The sequence below is a fragment of the Tamandua tetradactyla genome, chromosome 17 (genome assembly GCF_023851605.1).
Source record: "Tamandua tetradactyla isolate mTamTet1 chromosome 17, mTamTet1.pri, whole genome shotgun sequence".
Taxonomy (NCBI): Eukaryota; Metazoa; Chordata; class Mammalia; order Pilosa; family Myrmecophagidae; genus Tamandua; species Tamandua tetradactyla.
The window spans coordinates 53,661,201-53,685,243 of record NC_135343.1 but is presented as its reverse complement, the minus strand read 5'-3'; the positions used below and the strand labels follow the sequence as shown (position 1 = coordinate 53,685,243).

The following is a 24,043-nucleotide window of genomic DNA, read 5'->3' as shown; positions in this document are numbered from 1 at the left end:
CAATGGGGGAAAAACTTGGACTAAAAGTCCCAGCCCTTCCAGTCTAAGTGGCCCTTCACTCCTCCTACTGAGGAGGCCTGGCAAGCTCCTTTTCCCCTTGCATAGGGGACTGGTCTAGATCCCCAAATAAGAGCTATATATGGGGACACTAGGGCTTTGAGGCTGGATATTGAGTTAAAGTTTTGGTTCCCTACTAATGAGGATAGGGTGCTAGAAATTGGGGAGAATAAGGTCGATTGGTGGTGGTCTTGGCTATGCAGCCACATTTGTTGGGATCCTAAGCACATGGGGCATCAGGGTCACCCAAAGTGCAAGCATTAGACCACAGTTTATATCCAAAATGTCAAAAGTTGTATATGTAACCAACCTGGGACACCCCCTCCATATCTCGAGGCAAAGTATATAGGACTCTGTGGACATTTTTTTATGACCAGGCAAACTGGGTTTGACTCCAGAAGGCTCCCTATAATTGGAGGGGGAGAAAGTGTGGTATCTAAAACTCCCTCATAGTACCCCTTCTCCAGGAACACTTCTGTGTACTAATGAAATTAAGCTTGCATTTTATTAGATCAAGATGATTTGCCTCTCATAGTTCCCCATAAACATCTTTCTTTTTTCCCTTCGCCTCATAGCCCTTTCTGCAATAGGCTTCTGAAGTGACCTATGTGCACAATAAATCTCAATGCTGAGTGTGCAGTGAACTGCCACCGTCGGGTGCCAGCAGCCTGCCTTGGAGCATGACCCCAGTAAACCGGACTGTGTGGAATACCCTGGAGGCCTGACAGTGTTTAAGACTGAAATCACCAGTCTTCATCACTTTGTAGAGTTGTTATCTCTGTGATGCTCAGTGTTCTGTTGCCTATGGATGTAGTGTCTGACCCATTGTTAGCGTTGTCTGCTGCGTGGGGGTGGATTGTGAAAAACCAGGGCCCAGGCCCTGCCCCCTCTTCCATTCTGAGAACGAGTCACTGCACACAGCTATCTACGTGACATCTACACTGAAGGACAACAGACCCCCTTGGGTGGAAAGAATGTCATTAAAACTCTCCTCCCCAAGCAAATCTCATGAGACCCTGCTGAAACTCCATTGTCACATCCTGTAAACATAAACCTTTATAAGCTGCTCCTGTGGCACTCCTCTCTTTTTTTGGCATAGAACATTAACTTCCATTTCCCAACTGGCCACCATTGAGAAGAATCTTCTGTTCATAAGTCCCTAATTAAACTCATGGTAACTCCGTGCCAGGAGTGTTCTTTGGTCTGAGGGCTAAGTTGGATTGGAACAATTAATCACCATAAAGCAGAAGAAAGGTAATCACCTTTAGTCTTACATTCCAGATTGATTAGAAAGCTAGTGTCCAAAATGCATTTATTCTAACCAAGTGTTTAAAGGACAGAACAACAATAACAAACACAAAAGAAAACAAAACTGATTTTACACTTTTGTTGAAAAATAGTCAGATTTCTCCTTCATTTTCCTTGAGCCCTCTATGGTGATTGATGCTGTTCACCGATTTTTCTTTCAGTCTGCATCCTCTTTGACCTCTGAGTCAAAGCATTTACCATATGCTTCTTAAATTAAGCTTGATCAATGCTTTACAAGCAGCTGTTTGCTGCGGTTCTCTTCCTACCCCTCTGACAATTCCTTCTTTAATCTCTTCTCCAATTCTCCTTTCTTGTAGCACTCCTCCCATTTACAGAGAGTTAGTATATCTCAAGATCCTGCTCCTTGCCTTCAGATGCTCTCTCAATATTTTCTTTCTTGGAGAACTCAACTACTCCCATGCCTTATGCATCAACTTTTATGAAAGCGAACCAAAGTTCCATAGTCCATTCCTGACTCTTTTGAGACCCTGGTCCTCATTTGCAGATGCACATTGGACATTGCCAGCTGGATGCTTTACCAGCAGTGCATTTTAGTCTAAAGCCTCTGCCTCATCTCATCTTTAAATAGATGCAAGGTAAAAGGACAAGGAAGAAAACAAAGACATGACATGAATAATCTAAGAATTGAATAATTAGCTACTGGATTATCAATGGTTGTTTTTTTTTTTTTTAAGTTTAATAACAGAAGAGACAAACTTCTTATCCTTGAAATTAGTTACACTCTATGTCTGTGGTTTAGAATGTTAAAGTATCCATTTAAAATGAAAAGTCAATTTATATTTCTCAGAAGCAATTGTAACTTAATTGCTGTTATCAACCTAATAAATTACTAGGTGATTTTCACAAACTGGTTATACACTCAAATTTCATGTCTGATGAAAGAATAATTGTATCAATATTCTGCACATCTGAAAAGGAAATTGGTTCATTGGCCACAAGGGAAATGTCTACACCTTGAACATAAACTCATCTATCTTTTCCTGTCTGTTTCTAAGCAGGCAAATTAAGATGGGGAAGAAACAGTTTATGTCTCACAGGAGTAATATGCAATATGTTAATTGCTTTTCAAGAGTTATATCATGGCTTGAAGAATAATCTTTTTGCTTAATTGGATAGCATGTTCTCTTTTGACCTCTGGATTCTGACATGCATCTGCTGCTGATGATTTAAATTATATGAATTCTTTACATAACACTTGAAAATGGAGACCTATAAAGGGTTAATTCAAACAAGAAGATAATGAATGCCCATGAGACAAAACAGGATGCTAACTGAAATATGAAATATTTATGGTGGAGAAGTTGATAGAGTATATGGCAACAATCCAGAAGGCTGAGAGGAAATTATGAACAGATGAACTAGATACCCTCTAAGATCAAAACAGTTAATATATGCATTTATGCATCAATTCAACAAACACTTATTTTGTATCTCTGTGCTAACTGTGCAGATGAAAGTACAAATGACACCTGGTCTCTGTCCTCATGTCCTCATGGAGCTCACATTTGAAGAGACAGAATCTTGAAACAGAATAATATATTTAATATTAATAGGCACAAAGTGCAACAGTAATATAGAAGGAATATTCATGTAGTAATTGGAGGCATTAGGAAAAGTTTGAGAAAATAGCCATATGTGTAAAGATGAATATGAATTTACAAGGTGAAAAAAATAAGAAGGCAGATCAGACAACAAATATATTGAGGGGGCTACAAGTGAACTAACAGCGATTTTGTATCTAAAGAATAACACACAGCAAGCTGTGGCAAGGATGTAGAATAAAAGGCAGATAGGAGAAAAGGGAGAAAAAGGCAAATAGGCCATGGGAGAGGTAGGCAGGGAGCTATTGCAATGATTTGATGTCATGCTAAGAACTTTATGATAAATAAAATCTGGCTTGGTTTCTGGAAAAGCCAACTGGCAGAGGTGATGGAATTTAGTGAGAAGAAGGTGGTGGTGGAGGAGGTGGAGCACAACTGTTAAGAAGTTGTGGCCAAGGTCCAGACAAACAATAAGAACCTAATTAAACCAGTTGCAGACACACAGGGCACAGGACTGAGCCACCGGTTGTAAAAGGGACTAAATTCATAGGAATTCAAGGTCAACCACATGAGGCATGAGAGAGGAAAGTGGGTAAATTCTGTTTTCTGGATTGAATGGGCACATTTGAAAAAGAAAAAAAAAAAAAAGCAATTCCTTTAGATAAAACAAAAGAAATAGGAAGGAGGAAGGTTTGGCTTGAGAGTGGGAAAGAAAAAATTTTGATTTAGTTTGAGAAACTTGGAGATCCTTAGAAGTTATCCAAATTAATATGTCACATCTACAGTTGGACACAGGTTTAGAGTTCCAGAAGAGGTTGGAGCTAGAGAAAATGATATGGTCCTTTAACAAGAGCAGGAAATAAATGTAATAATGGATAAAACCCTAAGGAAACCCCAATTCAGGAGGCAGGAAAGAGAAGTGAGACAAGGAGGTAGAGATATAATGGTAAAAGATACAGAAACAAACAAACAAAAAAAGGAGAAAAGAGTTGTTCATAAAAATCAAGGGAAATGTGGTTTTGAAAAACTGATGCCTTAGCATGACAAGAACTACCTCGAAATTAAGCCTACAGAAGTGATAGCTTTCTGAGTTAGATGGTTTGAGGACTTTCATTTAAATTTCTGAAATTCAGGATAAAGGACATATTCTTATTTAAACCAAAGGGCTAAGGCACATGGCAAGGAGTCATAATTATCACATTTTTTGTGCACCGCCTCAGCATCCATCTCATTTTGGCTGAGCCACTGGTCTTTGGACTAGTTAATAAGCAGCCTCCCAGTCCTGGAGAAGAAATTCCCCAGAACCCAAACCCACATGGGTGGTACCCAATCCACCTACAAGCCACAGCTGGTCCAAAATGATAAGCTCACCATTTCCTCCACCCTCAGACTTTTTGCCCCTTTCCCTTTTCCCATGCATTTGCTTTAAGCTAACCAATCCTTGGCTCCCGTGGGACATCCACTAACCTCCACCCCAGATCACAATAAAGGCACAAGCCCCAGGGGCCCACTGCTCTGCCTGCATGTGTCCCACCTGCTGCTTGAGACCCCTGAGCTGATGGAGCTTTGGTCAACCCTTCTTGAGCCCCCTCTCCTTCTCTCTAGGACCTGAAAGAATAAAATGATCCTTTTTCATGCACTATGGCCTCAGCGTCCCATTTGTCACACCTAACCTCCACTCAGACTCAAAATTAAAATACAGCTTAACTAATTTGAAACACAAGGTCATAAATACATTATTTTTAAATTTCAATTATCATTGTGGTTGTCTGCAATTTTGCACTATCAGTTCTCTCCATCCTTACCTGCAAACAACTTTTGACAGGGATCATGACCCTTCAACTCAACTGACTTACTAACCTTTCACCACATCTGCTTTCCAGATGCTACAGTCACTCATTCATTCTTTCTTTCATTCAGCAAATGCTTATTGAGAGCTTGCTATGTGTTAAACCACAGTGCTAGGCACTAGCAGCAAAATTGCTACTGTCTAGTAGAACTTTTATACAAGGATAAATTTCAAAAGGCTGAAACACCCAAAAAATGTGTGCTGCTGCTTTTTACTTAAATTTAAAGTTCCATGTGGAAAGTAGTGGTTCAGGAGTTGCTTTGAAGTTCAGAAATCTTGTTCCTTTTGAGCAATCTGCCATGTAAGAAAGTGCAGCTTTGTGAGCTTTCTTCCCTAAATAAATACTATGTATTTAAGAATGCAATACGATTGCTAAGATGTTCCTCTAGGTCTCTATTCCTTAGAGTTTAACAATTCCAGCCTTTTGTTTTATCTACAGTGTCATGTTTTTATATCACTGACAGTTCTTCTTGCTCCACCCTATCCCTCACCTCCAAAGTTCCACCCTCTCTAGCACCCCACTCAGCACAAGAATTACTGGCGTGAGTCCCTCCATGTATCTCCCTTTCTGGATGAGGACTGCTCTACATGGCATCAGGCCTGACCTGTATGAACTTAAATTAGTAAAAATGCAAGAGGATTTGAGATAGCTATTTATCTTCTCAAAAGTTCTACTGCAGATTGGCAAAGATTAATTGGAAACTTAGCTTTTCTTTAACATACTTTGCAATATTATGCAAGACTTAAGTAAGGCATAGAGAGAGAAACTTGACAAGGAATAAACAGAAAATCCCACTAGCTTTCCCCCAGCCCACCCCTGTACACAGATACTGCCTAGTGTTCTGATTTTACATTAATTACTCCTTTGCATGGGAATGTAAACAGTGGTCACTAAGGGAAGACCACTTCATAACACCTAGCAATTATTATAAAATAAAATCAATCTGTATAGAATAACTGGCACTTGTGTAATTGTAAATGTATATCCACAAACAAAAAACAAAATGGACATAAAATGATGATAAAGAACAGACTGCAGAATTAGGATTGTTGAAAATAGCGAAAGAACAGGAAGGGGAAATCAAAGTCAACTGGCACTAGTTTGGGAAATCTTTTGTTTGGAGGTTTTGGAACAAAGATGGATACATATTGGTCTATGCCGTATATCCTAGCATAGTATTTCCTAACAAACCAAGTATTTACTCGTCCGAGTGTCTAGTGATTGGATCACAACAAATTACTTATGTTTGATTATAAAAACAAAAACAACTAAAATTGGAGAGTTTACTTTTTGGGGTTGGTCAATATTAACTAGATTTATAGTACAAACTTTGTTAAACAACAAGTCTCAAGACTTAATATCTGTAGGGTTAACCAAGGTGGTTACTTCAAATAATTTTTCCAAAAAGAAATAAATTAAAGGAAAAAAAAGGACTATTTTTAAGTGCAAAAAGATTGGTGAATACTATTTGTTTCTTAGCAGTTACTGTGGCTAATATTTATTTAATATTTGCTTATATTCACTTATAATATTTAGTATTTTTTTTAGTATTTATTTAGTTCTACAAAATGTTGTTTGGGATGATTTCATTTAATTCTCACAACAAACGTATAAAGTTACACGAACCCCATGTTACACATGGCTAAATGGAAGCTTAGAAACTTACTCAAGATTAGGGAAGGACCAAGAGTTCAACGAAGGCAGCCCCACTTAAACAAAGTGCATTCAAAGAGTGGCAATAAAAACCACTCTCAAGCTATGCCAATAAAAACCAGTTCATCTCCTTGCAGTGAATTTGTACTATGGAAAGAAGTTTAAACTCCATTGTGTGAGCAGAGGGGAGACACTGCACTCTTTTACAGACACAAGAGGCATGGCAGTCTCTGATTTTGAGAAAGCCAGCTTTAGTGACAATGTGAGACGAGAGGCTGAAGGAGGTTGGAAGGGTGGAAAGGAAAGCACACAACAGGCTATTGCCATGTGGAGACACGAAGATTTCACAGAATCAACCATTTAAAAAATATATTAAACTATTTACCACATATAAAATAAAAAACCTCACAAAGCAGGGAGACTGCAATGGATTTGACCACCATGGACATCCCAGCCATCTACAGAAATAAGATCTGTATCTATAAACTTAATATGTGGTAAATTAAAAATTGGGAGCAGATTAGCCTCTGTGGCAATTACCTTGTAAATGTCAGTACAAGAAGGAATGCTCTGCTTTCTTCTTTCCTCTCTCCTCTCTTCCTTCTTTCAACAACTACAGTTTTTTTAAAAATAGAACAGGAAATTTCCCTCCAATAATGCCCCACAAAGGCAGTGGGTCCATCTGCCAAAGACGGTGCAGTGGAGTCTCCCAATCTAATGGTGGGTGACACTGCATGGCCTCAAATATCTTTCCCAACTTTGAAGTATTTTCAGCCTAAGGTCTCAAAACAAATAAACAAATAAAAAAATTGTACATTAGCTATAGAAATGCTCCTGAGAGCGCCTCTCTCTCCCTTCTCCTTCTCCTTCTTTCTCTCCTCTCCCTCCCTTCCTCTCCCTCCCTTCCTCTCTCTCTCTCTCTCTCTCTCTCTCTCTCTCTCCTAATTTTTTCCTCTCTCTCATCTACACTCCGACTCTTTTTAGTAGGGATAAAATTTATACTGCCCCATCTTTAAAATGTCATGTGTTTTCTTTATTTACATTGACCTAATGCACAATCACATTATATTTTAAATAAGTTTTCTTAAATTGAGGCTTATAAAACAGCTAATAGATAGTCAACAATATTGTATCATGATCCACCAGGAACAAACGCAATTCTATTTCATGTATTTTGTATGTGAAAATGAGAATATATAGACATGGATTAGTAGAATTTATGCTAGAGATCAGTTTATTTAAACATATAATGTCAAGAGAACACATTTTTCATGGTCATTACTGTCTAAAGTCATTATTTGGAGAGGTTTTGTTATACGCAGAGACTTCCATTAAATTAATTCTTTAACCTAGGCAAATCTAGCAAATTTGCAGTAGTTCTGTTGTCGATACTTTCATAAATCTTGAGTTCTTTTTGGAGAAAGAATTAGGGAAAAACGTTCTTCTGTTTGTGTATGTTTGTATTTGAGAAAAAGAGAAATAAAGTGAAAGGGAGAGCAAATGACCCTGCAAATGGGATAAATTATTCGTAATAGGTAAATCTAGGCAAAAGGCATTCAGAGGTTCTCTGTGTCATATTTTGGTCATTCTCAAAATATTGTAAAAACAAAGTATGAAATATTGCCTTTATTATCCTGATCTATGATTTTTGATGTTCCTATTGTAATTGTTTAGAGGCACCATGTACTGTGCCTATATAAGATGGTAAACTTAATCATTAAATGCAATGTGTTCTGACGGCACCATCTGTCAGCCTTTCCCCCCATATCTCCCTCTCCTTCAGCATCCCTAGTCCCTGAGACACAACAATAATGAAATTAGGCAATTAGTAATCCCTCCATGGCCTATAAGTGTTCGGTTGAAAGGAAAGGTCGCATATCTCTCACTTTAAATTAAAGCTAGAAAGGCTTAAGCTTAGGGAGGAAGGCATACAAAAGGCCAATAGGCCTGAAACTAGGTCTCTTGTACCAAAAAAACAGACAGCCCAGTTGTGAATGCAAGGGAAAATTTCCTGAAGGAAATAAAAAGTGCTACTTCAGTGAACACACAAATGATAAAGTGAAACAGCTTCATTGCTGATATGGAAAAAGTTTTAGTGGTCTGGATGGAAGATCAAACCATTCACAACATTTCCTTAAGCCAAAGCCCAATCCAGAGCAAGGCCCTAACTCTTCAATTTTATGAAGGTTGAGAGAGGTGAAGAAGGTGCAAAAGAAATGCCTGAAGCTAGGAGAGGTTGTTTCATGAGTTTTAATCAAAGAAGCCAGCTTCATAATACAAAAGTACAAGGTGAAGCAGCAAGTGCTCATGAGAAGCTGCAGTAAGTTATCCAGAAGATCTAGCTAAGATAATTGATGAAGGTGGCTACACCAAATAGCAGATTTTCAATGTAGATTAAATAGCCTTCTATCGGAAGAAGATCTAGGAATTTCATAGTGAGAGAGGAGAAGTCAGTGCCTGGCTTCAAAGCTACAAAGGACAGGCTGACTTTCTTGTTAGAGGCAAATGCACCTGGTGACTTTAAGTTGAAACCAGTGCTCATTTACCATTCTGAAAATCATAGGGCCCTTAAGAATTATACTCAATCTACTATGCCTGTGCTCTATATATGGAACAGCAAAGACTGAATGACAGCACATCTGCTTGCAGCATGGTTCACTGAATATTTTAATCCCACAGTTGAGATCTACTGCTCAGAAAAAAATGATTCCTTTCAAACTATTACTGCTCTTTGGCAATGCACCTGGTCATGCAAGAGCTCTGATGGAGATGTACAATGAGATGAATGTGGTTTACATGCCAGGTAACACAACATCAATTCTGCCACCCATTGATTAAGGAGACTTTCAAGTCCTATCATTTAAGAAATGCATTTTGCAAAGCTGCAGCTGCCTTAGATAGCGAACCCTCTGATGGATCTGGGTAAAGTTAAATGAAAATCTTCTGGAAAGGATTCACCATTCTAGATGCCATTAAGAACATTTATGATTCATGGGATGAGGTCAAAATATCAACATGAACAGGAGTTTGGAAGAAACTGATTCCAACCTTCATGGATGGAAACTTTGACTGCAGTGGCAGAAGTAACTACAGTTGTGGTGGGAATAGCAAGAAAACTAGAATTGGAAGCAGAGCCTGATGATGTGGCTGAACTGCTGCAATCTCATGAAAACTTGAATGGATGAAGAGTTACTTCTTACAGACAAAGAAAGAAAGTGGTTTCTTGAAATGGAGTCTACTCCTGGTGAAGATGCTGTGAGCAATGTTGAAATGATAACAAAGGACATAAGATATTACATGAACTTACTTGATAAAGCAGCAGGGTTTGAGAGGATTGACTCCCATTCTGAAAGATGTTTTATTGTGTGTAAAAAGCTATTAAACAGTATCACAGGCTACAGAGAAAATGTTCATGAATGGATGTGGCAAAAATGTTGTCTTATTTTAAGAAATTGCCACAGCCAGCTCAATATTCAGCAGTGACACCCTGATCAGTCAGCAGTCATATGCACTGAGACAAGACCCTTCACCAGCAAAAAAAGATTACGACTCAGTGAAGGCTCAGATGTGGCTAGCAATTTTTAGCAATACAGTCTTTTTTTTAAATTAAGGTATGTTTTTTATAAAGGTAATGTTGCACAGTTAACAGACTACAGTATAGTATAAGCATAACTTTTATATGCATGGAAAACCAAAAAAATTGGTGTGGCTCACTTTATTGTGATTGGTACTTTACTGTGGTGTTTTGGAACCAAACTGGCAGTATTTCCAAGGTATGTCTATTTTTATACATGCAACATACCTTTAAACAGGGCTTTACTTTTTTCAAATAATTTTCTTTTTAATCAAGGAATGTTGGGGAAAGTTCAGATTACAAGGGAAAAAATCATATTCATACCCTCACAACTCAAAGGAAGAAACATAAATATTTTTGTGGTCTAATACATTAAAATTATGTATATGTATTTAATAAAATTATGTGTATAATATTGTTTTTAATTGTTAAGATAATTAAGAAGAAAAATACAGTAGATGTGGTATAATGAAAAATTTGGCTTGTTTTTTTCTTCAATTCCTGGGGAAGTAACCTCTGAATCTTTTAAATCTTTTAGAATGTCCTGTGATTGGAGGTCTTTTCTTCTTTTTGGTGCTGGAAGAATAACTGAGAGTCACGGGGTGGGGCCAGCCTACACCTGCAGCCTTAGGGTGGGGAAAACCTTAACAGAAAGACCAACCAGGTGATCAGGGGGTTGGGACTTTGGGTCACCTCATATCAGCCCATCTTCCCCATTTCTGGAAGGGGAGGGGGCTGCACCCTGAGTTTAACCACTACGGCATTGATTCTATCAATCACGCCTCTGCAATGAGACCCCATAAAAATTCAAGACCCTGAAGACCTGATGAGCTTCCACAATTATGCTGGCAGAGTGATACATGCTGACTGCACAAGTAGGGGACACAGAAACTTGCATATGAGACCTTCTCACGCCTTGCCCTATTCATCTCTTCTTTTGGCTTCTTCTTTGAATTATTTACTATAATAAGACTATAATCTTATGCACAGCACTTTTGGTGAGCTCTGTGAGTCATTATAGCAAATTATCAATCCCAGAGGAGTGATGGCAAACCGCAGAATTAGTAGACAGTTTGCCAGAAGTGCAGCTGGCCTGGGCCTCTGAACTTGCAGCTGCTGCTGGAAGGGCAATATTGTCTATATTGTAAAGAAATGCCCTTCACTTGTGGAGTCTGGTCTAACTCCAGGTAGTTGGACTCACACTTGAATTAGATTGAGTTGTTGCAGTATTTATAATTGGTGTCAGAAGTTGTTGTGGAAGTTTTTGCAAAAATTGCACAAAAGCTCATTCAGGTTTGTTGAGTGTTTCACCAGAAATTTATTTCTTCATATCTACTTGCTGGAGGATATGTAATTTCTTAGGTGCTAGAGATAAGTTTGCTTTTGCCTGTGTCACTTTAGGTTTATTTTACAATCCTAGCTTTTGATAGTAATCTGGCATTTAGGCTTAAGAGATTCTTGATATAAAAACAGCATGTACTTTCCATGTAAACAAACAAACAAAAAAGCATGTATTCACTTGGAAAAGAGCTGACACACTCTGGGGGTTTGTGATAGATCATGTACATTTATCTTTTCCACCTTAAGCACTCTTCAGAGCCTTAAAATCTCTACAAATATCATCTGCTTCAAATCTATTACAGGCCTTTATATAAAAGTGTACTGAGGAAAACTTTTTTCTTCTTCTGGTTTGTGACATTTCCATGCTTAATTTAAGCACTTTGCCAAAAAGAGAATGTATTTTGAAAACTGGGATATGAAAGTTTTTGGAGAATCCATCCCAAATTAATTAGTGCAAATCTATATAGTGTTATGGGTCTCAAGTAGTGCAGCAGCCTAGAAGACTGAACCATGTATTTGTTTCCAGGTATAAAGAACTCTTAAATTCAATGCAAATCTGTTCAGTTTTGCTAGGCAAGGAATGTATTTTAGGGATTGCTATAATTCTGACCTCTCAGTTATGAACTCATTTGGACCTTCAAGTAATATATATTATTATATTCTGGAAGAAATGAAGCTATTTAGGAAGACAAAAGAAAAAATAAATACTAGAAGGAAAGATCTGAGCTTATCTTGATATAGAAAAATTATACTGCAAAAGCTTATTATCATTAACTTTTAAAAAAATGTCAAAAATAAGAGAAGGGGAATACATATCCCATATTGGTCACCAGCAAATTCCTCAGTGTTCAAAATAAGCTTACGAAGGGTGATTAACGTTACAGAAGATGACAGGAAGAAATCTTCAAACAGACAAATAGAAAATGTTCCTGGTCTTTCCAAAGGATCTATTAAAGAAGACCTGGAACACAAGCAGGTCAGTTCCAGAATTTCTTCACAGGATGGCCTTAGGGAGGCGGTCCAGTTGGAAGTGAGGCAGGTCAGTCTTGAAGCTGTATTTGCATAGCAGCAAATTCTTGTATTTTAGATTGCACGATTTTGGGGGGTATCTTTAGGGGTTTGATAGTGATTTTGAGGGGATAACACCCTGTAAACCATTTTTTTCCAATGCCAGAAATTGAAAGATTTATATTCTTATAACTATTTTTATGACCTTAAACAAAGTATTTGGCCTCTCTGGACATCACTTTCAGCATTTGTAAACAGGGTAATTTGGATTAGACAGTAACAGGAGGTCATTTTGTATCAGTGATCAATGACTCTGATAGATCCTGAAATTGGAAACTCCCTCTGATTTAAATGTGTATGTTTGAGCTCAGGGATTATTCATTAATCTACAATGCAGGGAAGTCCCACTTCACAATACACCTGAGTGGTCATTCCTAGAGTTTTGAGATAAAAAAGTTGAGCATCAATCAAAGGAAAGATTTAACACTGTCTTTTCACACTATTTTCTTTTTCCTTATCTTTTTTACTAGACTTTTTGAAACAAGTGTCATGTCTTATTTATTGACTGTGCTGGAAAGATACTGTTTAGGCAGGACAGGTGGTTGTAAGAAAATAACTCTGTGGGTGGTGGATTCAGTAGGAACACCAGCCCATATCCCTATGACATTTCTCCAGTTGATTCCCTTCTTCCAGTTACACTCTGAGAAATCTTCAGAGTCTGACAAACCAGAAGAAATCTGCCATTTACTGTAAAGTTAAAGGTGAATCTCCCTGCATCGGAAGCAATAAGCAGAGCTGAAAATCTCAAGTCCTTAGTGTTAGAACTCTTAAGTGAAATGGGACCACACTTCAGGAATCACTCTTGTACCCATTGGAAACTCAACTTCTGTTTGGGATTTTCCCCTATAGAGCAGAATTACCTGCCTCTCAAGATTACTTTATGCTTGGGCCAGGCTTTCACTAGAGGCTGCTGTGCATTTGGGTATGGAGATGGCCCTGGCAGAGCACCAGCATTCAGTCCTGGCTGGGTGAAGCTCACGTTTACATTGATTACCTGCTGTCCTGCATGCATTTGTCGGAAACTAGTTTCCTACAGCCTCAGCTCAATGAATTTATGTGAATCAGAACAAAACTGGGTATTAGAGAACATGTGGGGAAAGGAAAAAGGGACTGAAAAGGTTATAGTAAAGTTTATAGAATGTGCTGCTGGAGAAGAATTTTAGGGAGTTTGTTAAGGAGTTTGGCTGAAGAAAAATATAAGTTAGTATTTCAGGGGGAAGGGCAGGATTTGCCCATGTGCGTGCTTGTTTCATTGAAACAAATTAAATCTTAGAGCATTAAAAAACTAAATAGTATTTTTCCAGTGCTATGCCCTTGGAAGCACACAAAAAGAAGCAGGTGTAATCTTGGAGGGCTGGATGAAGACAAGCACTACTAAAATAAGAAATCATAACAGAAGTAAGACTAAGGAGTTAAATATTTTAAAGAAAATACACTTTTTACCTAAAAAGCTCACTATATAAAATGATTCATTTGGCTCCCAAATTTTAAAGTATGACTAATAAATAAATGGTAAAATTATTTTTACCATCCCATGTTTAGACAATTAGAATATGATAATCAATTATATCAGTATTCACTGTTATATTTAGTACTAAATATTTGAAGCAAAGGTGAACTCATACCCAAAGGATCTGTCAATATTCACAAAAGAGAAGATTATTCAAGTGATTCTAAATGAGAAAAGTATAGATTCTTACATTTTCCCTGTCATGGCAAATAAGACAAGAAATGAGATCATTTTGATTAAACATTGATGAGAAGCAAAGATTTGAATTTCAATTACCTAAAAACAACATTTTAAATCTCATTCTGTTATTTGTTCAACAATTTTTCAAGTTCCATATTCGCTGATTGAGATGTAGAAGAGAAAATTAAATTGCTTTAGGCTATTTCCTTGGAGCAATTATGAAAAACATGGTAGTAAGGTAAAAGATACCATCACAAAATACCCCTAATTTCATCATATCTTAGAAAACTAAAACCTGTTGGAAGCAAGAAAGACATGGAAGCTGTCAATAACTTAGAATACGATTTCAGGCAACAGATGGTATTGGATCAATGGGTCCTGGGGAGGGATAGGTGGCTCAGAGTACAGGCAAGGACATGTTGTCGCTGATGCTGGCTGCTTCTGCCCCACAGCCCCCAGCAGGTCACACTTGCCTTGCCCTGCTCTGCCCTTCTGTGCATCTGCATCCATCCTTACCATCTTCCCGGGGCTAGAAGTTTTTCCAAAAGGGACTTTCACTGCAAATAACATTCATACCAAAAGGTGCCATTAGCAGATGATAGATCTCCGAAGGCAGATTACATGCTACCCAAATTTATATCCCCTAGATTGTGAGGCCATGGGACATACGTATGTTTTACTATGTTTACAGGTATACTAAACCCACTGGAGTGTTTTTTTAATGTTCTGTTTGGCCACCAGATGTCAGTGTATGATAAAGAATGGCATAACATCATGGCTTGTTTCTAGATAGAAAGGATCGAAAGTCTATTAAGACGAGCTTAATTTGTCAGTGTGGAAAAGAGGTGATAGATTTATTAGCTACTCCACTGGAGAAGATATGGTGAACATTTCAGAATTGCTGGGTCATACTAAGCCCCAGTTATTGCCAATAGGTTCTACCAAGCATAAAGGGAAAATCTGTTTCCACTTTCAAAAACATGTGTTTAATTTTTGTTTCCTTTCTCTAAGAAATAAGTTAAGCAAAATGAGCACGCTAAACACGTAGTAGGAGTTCAATTAAACACACATGACCTAAATGAGAAAGGACATATATATTGTGGAATTTGGTTTTACATGTTCAAAATATATAATATCTGCATAAATTACTATGTATTAAATGGTCGTACTGATGGCTGTGTAAGTACATTAAGAGCCACCCCCCCAACATAAAACCCATATTATTTCAATTAAGTTATATCATGAAAAAAAATCACATTCTCCTTAATGGACTGAAAATTCTCAGGATGACTTGATTGAATTTATAAAAACTGGTCTTATTAATTGACTAAAGCTTGCTCTACAAAATATTAACCATTTTCACCTATGAATACAAAACGTACAGTCCACACGGTGTGCCGATTCTACCTCTTCAGTATGGTTCAGCTCCATCCACTTCTCCCCATTACTAACCCAACAGTAAACTTCAGCTATGCATTATCCCTCACCCTAATTGGTCCCTTTTCCTGCAGTTTTGCCCCTTTCAAGTCCATTTTACACCCTGCAGCTAGAGGGATTTTCATAAACCAAATCTGACCACCTCACCCTCACTGAGCAATTTCCTAAGTGATTTCAGGATAAACTCCAGTCCCTTGCAAGGCCTGCAGGCCCCTCCAGGATCTGCTCCTGCTCATCCATTTAGCCCCAGAACTAAACTTTTCTGCTCTCTCTCTCCCCAGCACGCAATAATGTTCTTTCTGCCTGATACATGCACTCATTCTCACTTCATTGTGGTAATTGCTACTCACCTTTTAGATTTCAATCAAACACTACCTCCTTCAGGAATTAACCTCTGGATTTATCCTCCAAAATCCATCTGTCACCAGACCCCGACTGGGTTAGGTGCACACTGTATTTATATATATCGAAATATGCATACTACAGCACTAATGCATTGTAGTAGCTATGGTTGTTTATTCATTTCCTCCTTTAACCTGTCATTCTTACATCTCACCTGGCACATGGTAAACTCTAACCTCTGAATCCTGTGGTTAAACCTTATTCTAAGAGATATAAACATCAGACCTAGAGAGGTTTTCAGAATAAACCAGGTTCATGTATACTTAGCAATTTATAGAGCTTGGGGTAGTAGCTGGACACCTGAATCCAAGTCTTGGGTTCTCTCCAATATCCCAGGCTACTTACAAATGCCATTCAGCAGGAACCACTTCACAGGCAGGAAGCACAGAGAATAATCAAGGGATATAAATGAAGTTATTAAAGAAAAAAAGAGATAGGATATTAGAAAGGTGTCAAGCACTCAAATGAATTGCCATGAACGCAGGCCCAAAATACCTGAGCTTCCCTGCTCCATAATTTTTAGTCCCTGAACTAGGAATCTGAGATTGTTTTTCTGAAGCTGAATGGTTCTGGATTTGCTTACTAGTTTTCCTTTTTTTAAAAAAATATATATGTTTTTTTATCATCACTTTTTTCTTTTTTGTGAAAAATAACATATGTACTTAGTTTTCCTTTTTTTGCAGTCAGCTTCTCCCTTGCTATTTGCTTTAGAACACCCTTTCTAAGTCTTGCAATTTTCTCATCAGTCTGCTCACAATACTTTCATGCGGCCCTGTCCTTCCCTCTCTCCATCCTTATTCTAAATATCATGTGAGATATGGGAAACGTAGAGCATCTTCATAATGTGCTCTGGAAGTGCCCAGATGTCTGCATCAGAATGACTTCATGGAATGCCAAGAAGGAGATAAGGCCCAAGGTAAGCCTCCCCGATACGTGAGGCATTCCAACATTCCCATCCACTGAATACCAGACCAGAAAGAGAACTGCAAATTGATCAAGAATAGGAGAAAGAAACGAACAAATAAAACAACAGCAGCAGCAGCAAAACATTTTTAGGAAAACAAAATAAAGAAGAAGAAAAGGAAGATAGCCTAAGAAGTTGGGATAGGAGGCATAAAAAGTTAGGTAGACACAGGACAGGTGACTCTCATACAGAGTTATGTCATGGTGAGATTTTAGCTCAATGTGGTTGAGAACAGACTGCCTGATTTCTCAATCACAGATATTTAAATTTCCCAAGTGCTATCAGAAGTAATCAAAGGAAGCAGAAAGATGGCCAATAGCAAATGTCCCTTCCAAAGCTGAAGCATTTGAGAACCAGAAAATAAAAGTGTATGGATTTTGTGAGTGAGAGGTCCCTGGAAACCCTCAGGTATAACCTCAGAAAGGAGGGACTGAAGCACAAGTTAGATGACAAAGGTGAAAAGGGAAGAGCTAATCAGTGGCCAATATATGGAAGCAAGGACTAGAAAGTACTTCTGTTAAGGAAAGGAAAAAAAAAAAAATAGTGCATATATAAAAATATAGTAACTGTGATAGTCTAATGTTTTCATTTCTTTTCTTTTTAGTTTTTAGGCCAGGGACAAATTTTTCTGTCAGCTGAGGGTATGGAATGAATGGAAGAGAGATTAAATGTGCAAGAAGATTCTCAGAACAAGTAGGAACAGAGGAAGCAAAAGTACAAATAGAAAGCTTAAAGTTAGAGGAATTTGAGATAACTTATTTTCTGATCCAAAACTAAGAATAATTTTAAAGGGAAATAAGCGTAGATTATAGAATTATCAATGGTGCTAATTTCAATTTTTCAAAAGTATCTTCAAATACAAAAGAAATCTCCAAAAATGAGACACAGGCATGAGAATATGAGCTACAGGCTCTTCTCTTTAATAAAATTATAAAATATATATACTGCGGGAATAGCACTCAATTTTCTTGTCTTCCACTCTTGAAAGTTTTTTGGCAGTTAAAATTGCTATTATAACATGATTTACTTCTGAGCAGTCATTACATTTAAAAGAATTCTTCTCGGTATTCCTTAGGAGATAATTTCATCAGATAAAATTAACCACTTTAAGCTGCCACATTTAAGCAGAGGTTGATTTTTCCATTGATTAGCAATCATTTTACTTTCTGCTACTGTATCATAAAAACTCTCCTGACACTTTCAAGAATACTTTTAAAGGTTTCTTTCCTTATTCATCGGCTTCCTAAATCACTACGTCATCCATCCATGGATGTGAATAGAAGTGACAGAAAATAGTCACCACACACTGAACCACAATTATAACTACTCAAATAGAAACCTATAATTTTGAGAAAATGAATATAAAAATGCATTGTCCTTAATCTACTATTCAACTCTCAGTCATTTCTACAACACATCCTCCATAACTCTGGTTTAGACACACTCTCACGAGTATTAATATGAAGTGTGCTTTAAATTCTATTTTAGATCATCTTGGTCATGCTGACTATGTAAACATCTTTTATATTTCTATAGTTCCTTTTGCTTCAGGACCTCAAAGACACTACTTATTTAAAAGCTTCATTGCATTGGTAAGCTATTAAATCAAGCAAGAGGAAGGTATATTGCAGAAAAGTAAATAACAGGAAGTTTAATGGAGTTTTTTTTGTTTTTTTACCCAAAGTGACATTAATGCATTTAGTATCTGAGAATATCATTTAGAATTCGAGACAGATGTTTGTGAATTCTAAATCAATTTAAAGTCAATATGCCTGCCAATTAAAAAATATCCATCCTGTAACTATAGAGCAGGAATTTATAATTCGGTTACAAAGTATATAGAAACAATATGTATATAGAAATGATATTGACAGAATATCAAATATGACTAAAGGCTGTCTAGATATCCTAATATCAGAAATGATGGAAAATCTACAAATGGTTAATCACCTTATATGCTGTAATATTCAATAATATTTTACTAGCATTGCTAATTTTAAGAAAGCATTGAATTTAAGTTGCATTTACTAAATAACAATTTTTAGGGAACCGTTCCAAATGGGACTATTGTCTCTTTGAATTACTAATTTAGGCAAGTCCACATATTTTTTGTCAAGGGTTGAAAAATAAATTTACAAAATCATATTAATATTCCATGCAATCTTCATGGCTTGAGAACCAGTATACCAATAACAATGAAATACTATTTCATTAATACATTGCTTTTTGAGATTATGACTTGGATAGTTAAATCCATGTGCTAATCTCCCAAAGCCCTATTTGTCCAGCATGAGAAGTTATCATGGTAGCAAGAGAGAAGAATTGAAACTTCAATGTCAACATAATCTGCAATAGATTTTCCCCACATGGTCTTATGTGTGATTTTATAAATCCAGTTCCTTTTGTAACACTACAGTGATGTTCCCGCTGTTGAATTCACAGGAGGACAGAGCTCCTTTCAGTGGAAATGGTCTGGATGCTAAGAGAGAATGGGAAACCGGGAATTCTCATGCTCCTGGGCAGAAGGCAGCAGCAGCTAAAGAGACTGAATTATCACTCAGGAGAGTTCTCTAGATTCTATAACAATACTCTATAACCATCTCTCCACGTTTTCTCCTTTACATTTCTGATTATAAAATAAATGATAATTGTTGAAATGCAATGTCCCAGAACCAGACTAAATAGTGCACTGCTTATTTAAGCCTTCTAGCCTCCTATATTCTTGGAGCAGCTAGAAGGAAAAATCTGAGAGCATCGTATGGTAGCCATGACAAACTCTGGGATCTGTCCTGTAACTACTTGTTGAAGAGTGCTTTGAAAACTAAAACTTTTTTCTTTGCTTTGTATATATGCTACACCATACAATAAAAAAGTTAAAAGAAAAATAGTCCATTGCTTTAGTTTCCCAGGTGCTAAAGCAAATACCAAATGATGGATTGGCTCAACCAATGAGAATTTACTGGTTTAAAGTTCTGAGGGTACAAAAAGTCCAAAATCAAGGCCTTGGCAAGGCAATGCTTTCTTCCCAAAGACTGTAGCATTCTGGGGGTGGCTGCCGGAGATCCTTGCTCTCTGTCTTAAGTCACCTGACAATGCACATGGTGGCATCTTCTCCCTTCTCTTCCATGTTCCATTGGCTTCCAGCTTCTGGCTCCCCATGGCTTCTCTTTCTTTGTCTAATTCCCTTTGTTTTTAAGGACTTCAGCCACATTGAACTAATGCTCACCCTAATTCAGTTTGGACACAGGTTAACTAATAATATTTTCAAAGTTTTTATTTATAAATGGGCTCACACCTACAGGGTGAGGGGCTGGAACCTGAATCTGCCTTCTGTGGGAGGCATGATTCAACCCCCAACATCCATCATTTTTAAACTAAGCTTTGAGTGTCATATAAGTATTTGGTATTTGAGAATGTTTGTTATTTTCTACCATGTTTAATTGACAAATTCTAATTCTAATTCTGTTTTAAGATGAATGTGGCATTCTAATGTTTTAATATCTGAATGCACTGTTTTTCTTTAAAATACAGTCTCATTCATTTCTATTTCAGAAAAAGCTTCATCATCACTCTGCCAAATTCCAAAAGTTTAGCCTCAAAATTTTTATTGAAATTGCCTGAATATAATAAAAATTGGCAGGGTCAATAGCTTTCCCACTGGATGAGGATCTCAGGATAGTGGTACCATTTAACAATCAGAAAAACTTACCTCAGTAAAGTTATCAAACTTTCTGGGTTCTTCACATCTATGATAGACAAGGTAAAATCAAGTAATGAAACAAAGTTAAATTATTTTTATTCCTTATTTTGTGAATTGGATCTCCTTTCCCGTTATTCTCATTTTTTCTGGCACTATGGAAATCTAGTGACTGTTGTATGTTTATTTTATAATTGATAACTTTACTGAATTGTCTTAGTTCTAATAGATATTCAGTGAGTTCCAGAAATTTTGTGAATACAATTATACATTATTAACTCCCAATTTCTGTGCTAAATGCTTTAAATGTAGTATCATATTTTAATCTTACCGAAACCAAAACAAAACACCTTAAACAACAGCAAATGATCTGAGTTCAATATTTATATTTTGGGTACTGTCTATAAAAAAAGGGTAAGAGATGAGAGTCCTAAGAGAACTGCAAAGTGCTATTTGTATACAAAGCGTTACAATTATTCCCAAATCATATCATCCACTCCCTGCTGTTAGCAGGCATTACTTTGTTCCAAATTTGCTTTTCTAGCAGCCAGCCAGCCACCTCCTGACAAAAATTTGGGCCAAAGGGGCCAAAAGTGAGCACCTCATCTTTCTCCACAACCATCACTACTCTATTTTTCTCTTACACATTCTTATAATATCTGTTTTATCACTTAAAGGATGTTGATTGTGTTACATTTGTCTTATCTCCCCTATAAGAAATAATAACCTTTGCAAGCAGATGGATTATTGATACATCTCTGAATCCCTCACAAACACCGAGGTTCTCAGTTAACATAAGTTGAAATCCCCTGAGTTGCAGCATCTCTCAGGCAGCCTCATGCCCTGACGCAGTGAGGTGAAGGCTGCCATACGGAGATGCTGATGCCATCACCCCTCCCACTCATTTGGATGCTCGGGCTACATTCCCAGCACAGGGAGCCAGCCTACTGCTTGCCTCGTGGGACCCACTGCCCGAAGTAGCCGGTGGAGAATGTGGGTGTCAATGCGGCTAGAATAGGCACTTAAACAGAGGCACCCGCTCTGCCTTTCCTAGAGGGACCTCTGCCAGAGCGAGATGGGCTCGTATGTAGCATCAAAATCCCACATTTTGAAAATCCCACATTTGTCACAGATTAAAACAAAACAAAACAAAAAAATTGAAGGCAGTTCTTCACCCATGCATGACATACAAGCAATCTACGCCTCAGCTGACATAATATTTGCCTCTCTAAAAATAAAGACATATATCTGTGTAACAAACAATACCCCTAAATAGTCCACGGAATCAGAAAGTTAACAGTGTACAGGGTTTTAACTCGAATGGCATTGAGATGCTTAAGCAACAGTAAGTAGTTTCTTTAGGTAAACTCGGGTCTATTGCTACTTCGGATTTTTAATAATAAAAAAAAGTATACATTCCACCTTACTATCAAAGACCTCCTCCAAGAGGGAAAATAAGTGTGTACTACCATGGCCCAGGATCCCCAATAAAGTGTTCTTCAAGGAAAACGTATAGCCCCTTGTGTACGTCACGCGGATGCTTACGTCAAACTCATTCAGAGCCGCGGCCAGCTCGCCGATGCCTGTGTGGGCCTTGGCTTCGTCAGTGGGCGAGGTAGCTTGGGCAGCATTGGAGATGCCAGCAATGGCCTCCTGGACTTGTTTGAACACATAATCTCGGTTCGCTCTTGTGGCGGCCACGTCTGGGTGGCGGAGAAATGCTTGGGAGGCTGTATAGAGCATGGTGGCATTCTTCTTCAGAGCCCCTCTGGCAGCTGCCATCTCATCCCGACAGTGGGGGTCTTTCAGCTCCTGTGTGCGGAAAGCACAAACCTGTCACACACACGAGGTCTGCCATGAGGCATCTGTAACAGAGTTTAGAATCGCAGATTCATAGAACCAGACTGAATTTTAGAAACCAACTGCTTTCTCTGCACTCTGGTCCATCTAGCTGCCAGGACCTTACACATACTGTGAAATGTCTGAGAACTTTTCTTCACTCTGTCTTTTCAGTAGCAGGAACCCACTTGCCTGGCACATCTTTCTAGAGCTCCCTCTGCTCCCTGCTGTCTAAGCCGTGTCCCCTTCCCCTGTTTCTTTGCTCAACACAGCAGTCAAACTTTGTCTGCATGAACTTTCTCCCAATTTTTCAACTCATTCCAAAAAAACTGTCAAGGCTGACAAATTCTGGGTAGCAGCGTGGCCAGGTTTCCACTGAAAACATTGTACTGACACAGCTTTTATCAGGGCTGTCAGTGCCGTCAATTTTGCCAGAGACAATGTCCAACGTCAGGCTTCACTTCACATGACCTCTTATGCCATTCATAAGAGTCGGTCACTCTCTCTTTCTTGAACTCGTTCTTCATTTGGGGCAATATCCTATTCTGAATTTCCTCCTTTCCCTCAACCAGTTCCTTCTCCCCATCTCCAAAGTTGGCTAACGTCCTAAACCTCTAAATATTCGAAGGACCAACATGCTCAATCTGTCTTCTGTTTCTGCCTTAAATTAAACAGGAATGGCACACTTACTGTTCCCCGCCACTCCCAATCCAGGTCATAGTCCCAGTCATTCCCCAACTGGATTTCTGTTTTCCCTCTCTCTGTTTTCCCTCTTTTGCCCACAGTCTATTTTGGGGGACAGCATCCACAATGGTATTTCAACAATAAAAGTCCAATCATTTCTCTGCTCAGAACTCATCAAGAGTTTATCACCATGCTAAAAGTAAAACCCACACTTCTTATCCTGACCTTCAGGACCCCAAAGGCTAACACTTTGGCTTCCTTCTCCCTCACACATCTCCTTCAGCCCTCTCCTTTTCCTTCACTCTGCTGAAGCCTTGCTAATTTCTGCTGCTCCTCTCTGGCCATTTTTTCTGCCTAGGGCACTTCTTCCTGGATCTGTGCATATCTTAGTCTTCCACATAAATCTTATCTATCCTTCTAAAATACAATCTCTCTCTTCCCAGGACTCTCTCTTTTCCTTGCTTTATTTCTCTTTATAGCTACCTCTCTATATGAGACAGTTTCCTATTTGTTTATTTACTTCTGTGTGCTGTGCCATGCAGGTGGAGAGGATTCAGGTCTCCAACCTTCATCAGCGTGACTCTCCGCCTCTCCTGTCTCAATGGTCTTCACTATCATGTGCTGTGGCTTCATTCTTACACCCCCCCCCCCCCGGCCTTCCTCTTTACTTGGTTAACTTTTGTTCCTCTCTTCCATAAAAGTTTCCCTCCATATGGTGCTTATATTGAGTGTACATAAGCATGGTGGTATTCACAAGCCAAGTTGGGACATAGAGAGTGGAAAAGGTGACGCCCAGAGAACAACTATAAGCCATGTCACTGGGAGCTGTTGAATTCAGGAACTCTTCCTTCAGTACCCAGAAAGGCAGTGTGATTGGACTAGCAGGTGGGAACCACCCTGCCCTACTCTAAAAAGGC

The 24,043-nt window shown here is 38.3% G+C and overlaps 1 protein-coding gene across 9 annotated transcripts in view; it reads right to left on the bottom strand.

Annotated features, from left to right (window-relative positions):
- Positions 1–24,043, bottom strand: part of CTNNA2 (catenin alpha 2) — a 1,185,776-nt gene that overhangs the window by 775,346 nt on the left and 386,387 nt on the right. For all 9 annotated transcript variants that reach the window (XM_077134716.1, XM_077134704.1, XM_077134705.1 and 6 more), the window contains one exon: positions 22,149–22,415. In XM_077134716.1, coding sequence (XP_076990831.1) covers positions 22,149–22,415 — 267 coding nt within the window. The remainder of the gene's footprint in view (positions 1–22,148; positions 22,416–24,043) is intronic.